Below are 9,381 nucleotides of genomic sequence, written 5' to 3' on the forward strand. Positions count from 1 at the left end.
GAAATAAACGATTGATTTCTATCAATAGACCTGCTAAAGACCCAAACCATAGAGTACTTAACACAGCTGCCACGGAGAGATATGTTTGTCATTGCTATCTATTTTGAGGCCGTAGTTCAAGTCAGTGTTAGAGGAGAGGTCGGTAAGCCTCCTAGCCAATCCGGACATCTGTTGCTCAATGAATCATCTCAAACTTACTAAATTTGAACCTTGTTAGGCGGGAATCGGAGGATAGTCAACTAGACAAATCAGCTGCAGGAGGGGTCAAAAGTGGCCACAACCCCCTTGTCCATTGTTTTATTGAATCGAGGCAGCGGAGGAGGGAGAGATGCAAAGGTAGCACTAGCACCAGCACCAACGAAGGAGAAGGAGGTGGTGAGGAGGAGCTTGTGGAGTGGTGGTATGGGCAAAGGCCTCAAACATTATATACCAAATGTGAGGTACCCCAGGCATAGTTTCTCTAAATGTTATGTACCATATGAAACAAATGTAGAAATGCAGTACGTTGTATCTGCAACTGGTGGAACTTCTGGTTCTGCTAAGAATTCTTGCCAACCAGGGGCAGCCTGGGACGGAAGGAGGGCCCAAAAAAAAATATTTAAGAAAGCCAATTACGCAGAAGTGGTTCTAAAGGGGATTCATATATTTAATATTACCTGCCCCCATCCCAACCTAAGTTCAATACACCTATATATTCTATTTTATAGTCGGGATGTGGCCTGTGGGATGTGGGACATTAATGATAACTGACCGTTAAGTTAAAAACATAATAATAAAATAAAATAAAAATCTAAAGACTAACATGCACACGACAAACATGCACAGTTTGCCTCCATATAGTTCCTACCCTTCCTCACCCTCTCTCTTCCATGCTCATTTTCTAGTTACATCACTTCCCTTATTTCTCTATCTCCACTCCCTCCCACCTCCTCTATTAGTCTTCCAAACCATTCTCAGGCTCTCTCTCTCTTCCATCCCTTCTGGTCTCCCAGAGTCACACACACTCACCATAAATTCTTCCACATATCCTAAACACTTTATTTTTCGTTTTCTACTTTTGTTTCTCAATTTCAATATTATTAATAAAGATTAAGGGGATAGGTCCCAAGCCCCTAGATGCTGCCATTTTTCTGTGCAGCAAAATAAGGCAGGGAATTAGGGATCATAGTTGTCGCGGGCCTCGCGGCATCTAGGTGGGATTGAAGGCGCTAGAGGAAGCCTGGACAAATGGTGACACCAACAAGGCCAAGGCAACCAAGGCACTTCTGGCTGACATATCACGGTTTCGCCATCAGAGGGAGGGGATGGAAAGAAAGAAGTCGATCACCTAGCCGATCCCAAATAGCCCGATCTTTATTTCAACCGATCCGCCGCCTAAAGCCTAAAAAATAGAAAAAGATTCTAAATATATTATTTATAATGGAAGATAGTCGGCCCACTTCTAGCCGTTCAAGCGATTATGCCTGTTCTAGCCTTACCATCCGCCCCTATAATAATAGAAAGGGGTACTTTCGAGCTGATCTGTGGAGGGTCAGGAATCACCTAGGCAATGGCTTGACAGCTATGTTCGGGAGAGTGCTGATCCAACGACTAAGATTTCATCAATTAAAAGACAACTACTTTTAGAAAAATATGTTTTAAAAGTATTAATAAAATTCACCAAGAAAAAAAAATATTACTTTTATATCAAAGTAATACATTAATTGACAAATTACTTTCCAGGTTTTCCTTTTAATCATGTATTGGCATTTTCTCCTATGCTATTTCTTTTCTTCCTGCCTTCTGTCATAAATAAGAGCATGAGGACCATCGATTCAATGATTTTCTCCTTTGCTATTTCTTTTCTTCCTGCCTTCTGTCACAAATAAGAGCATGAGTACCATCGATATTAGCTTATTTTCAATTTTCAGAATTGTTCTTGATTTTGTCCCCCCCCCCCTCACGCCCAAAAAAAATAAAAAGGCTCTGTCCTTGTTGCCAAGACAACAACCTAACCTTAAATAATTAGAAACTGGCACTAAAAGCTAACAAACAAAACTATCGAACCCAGCATGGACCAACAAGAAAAAAAAAATTGCAATGACTCAGTTTGGTAAATGATATAATTATTGGTTGAGCAATGCAAAATGTAATTTGCAGAGGAAGGGATGTTGCAACTTGCAATGCCAAAATACCAAGAAAATCATATGTGGTAAGGCATTGCAAGTTGAAGGTCAGATACCTTCAAAAAAGGGAACACTGACTCTAATTTGAAGCGCTAAATTCAACCTGCCTACATACATCATTTCATTTAGAATCCTAAAGAATTACTCTGGAAAGATGTAGACTACTCTATAAAGTTCAATCTGGAGAACAGGAAAGCCAATTACAAGAGGAACACAACCTCAAAACTTGTCCTACTGTGGCTGTCTCTAGTAAGGTTTTGTTGGGAAGCAGCTGAGACTTTTCGGAGAGGAGAATGATGATCACTTATGGAGAGAAGTGATAAAAACAAGTGTGTAGTCAAAACAGTAGGTTAGAAAACTCAACCTGAGGACATCCATGGTTTTGGCTTGTCAAAAGGGATCCTCAAGCATGCAAAGGCTTTAATGAGCTCATCATGTTCAACTGGGCCATGGAACGAGCATTAGATTATAGATGGGTCAATTGCTAAAGTCTAATCTACATATCTCTTTTCCCTCTCTTTCAAATAGTGATAATAAAACAATGTTATTGACTTATTGCAAAGAATTGTTTTGGTACACAGATTGTCACATGCATGGGACCAAGGCTCAAAGAGGACTCAGGATTGGAGTATTGATTCCTACACTAATCTTTCCCTTCTCGAGGGGTGGGCTACCAATCAACAATATAGAAAACTGCAAGAGTCTAGACAGATTTTCTATTTTCTTTTCTTTTGGGTCCACAAATCCCCTGCAAGGTCTTTTTTCCCAAATAAACTGCAGTCAATGCTTGATTGTCACCACCAAATCACCTATCTGACAGAACATCAATATTCCCAAGATGTATTCAAATGTAGGTAGGATCTAACTGTCAAAGGTCAGTGTGAGAGCAGGAGTGGACGAGGGAGTGAGAGGGCATGCCAAACTGAAACATAAATCTAAAAGTCAAGAGTGACCCAGAGATTCAGAGAATATCTCTTCTCTTCTCCATAGATATGCATGTATGGGATTAGCGTTTCAAGCATTTTGGGCAATCTCAATCTCACTCTCATTACATGTATTTGACGATTGAAGAGAGAGCTCCAACCCTAACGGCAAGATGCAAAGAAAACATCTTCATATCCACTAACTTTACCTGGAGATTTGAAGCTCTTTCCCAAGTTTGGGTTGTCATCAGTGATTCAACATGCCCTCACTACTCTGATAAAATTCTCATTAAGATTAGTATTCTGTGTGATTTTGATCTTTGTTTTTCTTTTTCTTTTTTTCCTTCTTTTTTTCTTTTCTTATTACAAAGGTAAGTGAACCTTTGGTTTTCTTCTTGAGTTTTTCAAGTCACTGTTTCTGGCTTCTGGAATGTTCTATTTAAATGAAATTATATTACCTGTGACTTTCAAAAATAATTTTCTTACCAATAAGTTCATACCCTGTTCTTTACAGCATGCACCAAGGTAGTCTGGGGCAACTCCATTCACCAGATTACATCAAATAATCCAAAAATAAATAGAATACAACTTAGCACATCAAGGAAAAAGTTGGTTTACCAAAATAGACATTACCTGTTTAAATATGGTACTTGACCCAGATCCTTTATATCCCGCTAAAAGAAGTTTCTGAAGTGCACTTTGCCCAAGGTAGTCCGGGGCAACTCCGTTCACCAGATTATTAACACCTTCTTGACGAGTATTTGAAGCCTTACAAGGAACTGGCAGTGACAGAAAAGCACAAAAAAGCTTTGTCCTGGGCTGAAAAGTAACAAATCCCCAACCCAACGCACCCCAATAAAATGGAAAAGCTTAAATTTAAACCAAATGAATGAATGTCTACGAGAAAATTGAATCATAAAAAAGACAAAGGTGAATAAAATGCAAACTGCACCTTGTCCCATATACGCCCTTTCATATCCTTCTGACCCTCTTCTTGGTACGAACCATCCGCAGTCACCCAAAAGTGTGGTTTTCCTGCACATTGTACTCCTGAAAACTGCAATAACAGAATGACGTTAAGATAAACTGTTTAAACAATGACAATTCAAATCTCAGCAGAACTTAAGCAGACGGAGAACACAAAACCTTAAGCATCCGAAGTTCTACTTTAGTAATCTCACGATTATTTATACGAATCCCAGTGTCTCCATTACTAGCATTTAGCTTGATAAGATCCCCAACATTTAGCTCAGCAGTAATAAAGCTGCATGGCTTCTGTCCTTCCTGTTGAATTCATCAACATCAAGTTTGGCAATTATTCAACATAACAAAGAAACTCAGACAGAAATCCTATGGATGAAAATAGTTCACCTTCCCCCAAAGACCAGACACTTTATCATACCAATAAAGTCCCGGTTTTAGGTTCTTTGGTGGGTTTGAGCAGCTTTGCAAGACGACCAGCTCCTCTTGACTAAGCGGCTTCCCATTCACATAAATAAGCTCCGGCTGCAGCTGATTCACTTCACTTAATTTCTCAGCATTCATTATCTGTTGAACTTCCAACTGGCTAAGAAGCCGCTTCAGGATTCGAGAACAGTTACCCAAGCTCCCTCTCTTTGACTCATCGATAGGAGACCCAATGCAAGTAACACATTTTCTTCCCTCTGGCATCGACCCCATCGCCCTCAACACACAGTTGCTGCAATACTTTGCGTTGCACACAATGCAAACCTCCTTCTCTGTGAATCGATTTCCTTTACAGCAACGATAACACGACCCTTTCTGTCCCTTTCTTTCAGGCCTAATTTTTTCTCGGATGACTTCTGCTGTGTTAGAGCTGACTTCCTCTTCAACTATTTCACTTGATTCAGCATCAACGAATGTTACAACCGATGTTCTTTTAACATTGCAAGATGGCTCATCATTGGCATCCTCTGCCTTGCAAGAAGAAATGTCTTCAGACGGAATCTGCGGACTCAGATCGGACTCAATGGAGCCCCACTCCGGTGGATTTATATCTTCTTCAAAGTATAAACTCTCCTTGCAGTTTCTTGAAGATCCCAATGCACCTGAGCTTCCGGATAACTCATTCGAGTTATCATGGCTGTTAGAAAAATCCGAAATGCCTGAACACCCTATTCCTCCTGAAAATTCACAAGAACGTTCCCTGCTATTCGAGAAACCCAACACACCGGAGCCACCATCTATAACATCCGATGAGTCACAAGAACCGTGTTGGCCATTTGAGAACCCTAAAGTGCCCGAGCTACTGAATTCATCCGACAATCCAAAATCATGGCCATCTCTACTTCGCGTTTCAAATGCAATGACGGAAGTGGGTGAAACGTCGGCCACAGAACCATGGGTTATCTCTTTGGACAGTTTCTTGTCAAGAGGATCTGATGCAACGAGTGGCTGAACAACCGGCAAGGACACGTTATCGGCCAAAGCAGCAGAGGCGACAACTGCAGCAGTTGGAATCCGTTTGATGTCAATAGGAACAGCTCGGGGAAGATCAAATGAGACAGGAGGGCCATTGTATTCGATAGCAAACGAGCATTCCACATCATCCTCTTCGACGGAAACCGAAGCCCCAATAGGCAACATACTTCTCAGAACCCCTTTCTGTCCTGCCTCTCTTCAGTTTTTACAGATAAAACCTATTCCCAAATTCCCAAAAATCGACAGAAACAGATCAGCGTGGAGGAAGCTCCAAGCTTCTGATCAAATTCAAACCCAACAACAATCGGAAGAGAAGGGGTCCAAACAAAAACCTTTCTCATCTCTAATCTACAGCATTGCTTACAGAAAAAAGATCCTTGGCCCATATAAAAGCAAAAGAGAATGACTTACCCATCTGTGATAAATTGAGAAATCTCTATTGAAAAATGAAACAGGGAGACTTCAAACTCGTAAGTCGCAATTCAAAGTAAACATGGGGAGATCATCAGGTCTTGAAGCACTTGCGAGACCTGACACTTGTGCAGTTGTGCTTGAAACTTGAGACTTATGCAAGAGAAAAAGACAAACCCAGCACAAGCCACGAGGCTAGAGGTCTTCAGATGGAATGGAATCTACACTTTCTTTATCGATCTTTATTAAAGTATATTAATTTGATCATTTGATTTTGATGGGAATCCGAGAGGCTGATGGGGTGTGAGATGTCGGAGTAGTCTTCACTTCAATTAGAATGGCGAGGGAATGTCTTTGTCAATGTTCTCTTTATGAATACCGCCGAATGTAATGGTCTATGACTCTATGACATTTGAAACTTTGAATTTAACGCCACTCTTCCTTCCTAAGTGCAAAATCAGAATCACATTAATATCTGTTTTTTTTTTTTTTTGGGTAGAAAGAATCACATTAATATCAAGGGAGCGAAAGATGAGCAGATGACTTGTAGTTGTCTACTACCGACCTTGCATTTCTTAATGAGGGATGCATGGGGGCCATGCTATATGGAGCAACTTCCAAATGAACATTATTGCAATGGAAATGCCTATCTTACCAAAAAAATAAAAATGGAAACTGCTAAAGAAATGGGAATGGCTATGATTTTTAAGAGAAATTTGGAAAATGGAGTTGAGAAAGTCTTTGTCAGCCATAGTGAAAGACTTTGACTAGAATCGGTCTGGTTTGGCCCAGTCTGAATCGGTTTTAAATATAAAAAAAAACCCTATTCTTCTCTTGTCTATTGACTAGTTCAATCCCTCCTATCGAAAGAAACTTGGCTGCCAACTGGGTTGCAGTCAAGTATCAATCAGATAATGAAATCTCAAGGGTATGGTGAAAAAACTGTCATTAAGTGGGAATTTTCAAATCTGTCCTTGGGATTTCATTCTCGTGACTGTTAAGTGTTAACCTATGTAGCAATGAAATTTTTTTAAAACTAACCTGTTGATCAAGTCAGCCCATGTCTTTGGCCTCAAGCCACTTGGGCCTCTAGTCACCAACCTTATATATAAAGGTGTTCTATGAACTAGAAAATAAAGAAGTATACTAAACCCTCTTTTCTTTGGTTTTTGTAATCGATTTCACAGACAACTTTTTCCTTTTCAATCTTGAGAGAGAGTTTGGTTCTTTTCAATTATCGTTCTTGTGTGTGAAATAAGAAGGATTTTAAAATGTTTCAATGGGGATTGCAGCGTGACAGTAGTCTCTTTATCAAATAAAATAAGGGAATGTATTATGATCTCTTTCGTATTTGTCATGTTGGGTTTCGATGTAAGAGTTTTCTACTATTGTTAAACGTTGTAATCCAATAATAGTTTTGTTCTTGATGTTTTGATCTATATTGCTTAGATGGAAATCTTGTAACCCATTATTATTATAATAGAAATTTTACTTAGACTAAGTCTCTTTTTTTTTGTTTTCTTTTGTTTTGAAAGGATTTTTAACATTAAAATTGATGTATGCTTTTGTAGTTTAGTTTGATTTGTTTCATAGTTATTATTCTGTGCATATTTTGTTATCATTGTAGATCTTTTTTTTTTTTTTGTTCCAACATCCCTCACATATCTCTCCCTTCTCCGCCCCTATCCCCCTTGATTGCAACACCCCCCAACCTTCACCAATGACATATAGGTAATTAGGTGGATAAGTGGACTCTAGTATTGTCTTTCAACTTCTCGGCCTTCGCCAATGATGATCATGAGAGTACCTCAACTGATCTTTCAACAATCCTCTAGTATGAGGTTCGGTTGTGGAGGGGTTTGTTCTAGTTTAGATGAAGAAGGCTCATTGACAACTGAAGATCTTCTCTCTTCTCCCCTCACGGCCACCTTCCTCTTTGAAAAAAAAAATTTTTTTGCTACAACTAATATTGCAATTGTTTTCTTGCAACCTGAGTTCGTCCAAACAAAAAAAAATAATAATAATTCACTTTCCCTTTGGGTTCACAAATACCTGTGAGGTTTTTGTATTTTCCAAAATATCCGTTGAGATTTTTTTTTTTTTTTTTTTTTTTTTTGAAAGCTCAAGTAGCAAGAAAGTTCCTGTAACTCAGGTTTCCCGCTCCCACTGCAACACTCCCCACATCCTACTTATCTCCCCCCACCAATGCATCCCTCCCTTCCTCAGCTGCTCATGTTCCCATTTTGTCTCATTTTTTCATATGATGATGACATATATCCCTCATGTTGGTCACAGATTAATCATGTCCACAGTTGGTATTTAATTGGATCAGTCTATCCAAGTCAAATCAGTTCTCTTAACACATTAAACTATAACCTATAATAGACAGGCAAGAAGTAGGATCCACCTCGACAAGTCTGATACCAAATTTTCAATTGTATTATAATTAATGGGATCCACACTATACTTTATGTTATTCTGACCATGTTACCCCATGTGGATGATATTATTCGGTATCCCCTCATTAATATAACTTGTATATTTCATCTTTCACTGTCCTTATAGGAAACCCTCTCCCAAATAAATATCAACGCTCTTATTAGAATCCAATTCTGGTGTATCATAATGGATGAACTTAAAGTCATATCAATTGTTCTAATATTATGACTATTAATTTGTTACAATTTAATTTTTTTTCCTTAAATTAAATATGACCTCGTATCTTCTAAGAAGTTCAACTACTTATATTTTCAAAGATATGTTAAGCAAGAGAATGTTGACCACCGACCAAGTAATAGAATGTTGACCACAAGTGACACATCATAGTTTATAATTCATATCCCTTAGTTAGTTGGACCGGTATGATGATCATTATGTTTCTTTATTTCTTAATTTTCTTTTATATGAAAAATAAAAATCCGTTTGTTAACGTTGATTTTGTTTTTTTTTTTCATAGGAATGAATTGGGATCACAAGATTGCTGACGACAAAAAATATAGATATAAATTTATATATATATATTAAGAATTTATCTATCTCATAAATAAGAAGAAGAAACAAGGGATTACTCTTTAATGAACACATGGTTAATTTCATGTTAAAAATAAAACACCTTCAAGTCTCCAATGCAACTTCAACCATCACCCCACCACCTCCTTCACTGCTAACACCACCACCACCACCTCTTCCCCCGTCGTCAATGCCAAAATTTTGGGTATTGAATGACATCTTGTAAATTTATACAAGTTCCACATACAAAAATACCAAAATCATTTATAGATAGGAATTTAGACCGATAAACATCATGCATGCTCTTAGTTACAAAAACAAGACATGATTTATTTATAATTGGAGCAAAACCAACTTGTGGTCTAGGTTTTAAAACTTGGGATCGATCTCAACCAATATCAATCAAGATCAAACGGATTTGCCCATGTTTT

At 38.5% G+C, this 9,381-nt stretch overlaps 1 protein-coding gene across 1 annotated transcript in view; it reads right to left on the reverse strand.

The window, feature by feature from the left end:
• Positions 1-6,262, reverse strand: part of LOC122084367 (extra-large guanine nucleotide-binding protein 1-like) — a 37,548-nt gene extending 31,286 nt beyond the window's left edge. Inside the window, exons 1-4 of the mRNA XM_042652567.1 lie at positions 4,460-6,262; positions 4,235-4,372; positions 4,041-4,145; positions 3,722-3,907 (exon numbers count right to left, since the gene is read on the reverse strand). Coding sequence (XP_042508501.1) covers positions 3,722-3,907; positions 4,041-4,145; positions 4,235-4,372; positions 4,460-5,695 — 1,665 coding nt within the window. The 5' untranslated portion in view covers positions 5,696-6,262. The remainder of the gene's footprint in view (positions 1-3,721; positions 3,908-4,040; positions 4,146-4,234; positions 4,373-4,459) is intronic.
• Between the last annotated feature and the right edge of the window lie 3,119 nt (positions 6,263-9,381).

Source organism: Macadamia integrifolia, chromosome 7, assembly GCF_013358625.1.
Source record: "Macadamia integrifolia cultivar HAES 741 chromosome 7, SCU_Mint_v3, whole genome shotgun sequence".
Lineage (NCBI taxonomy): Eukaryota > Viridiplantae > Streptophyta > Magnoliopsida > Proteales > Proteaceae > Macadamia > Macadamia integrifolia.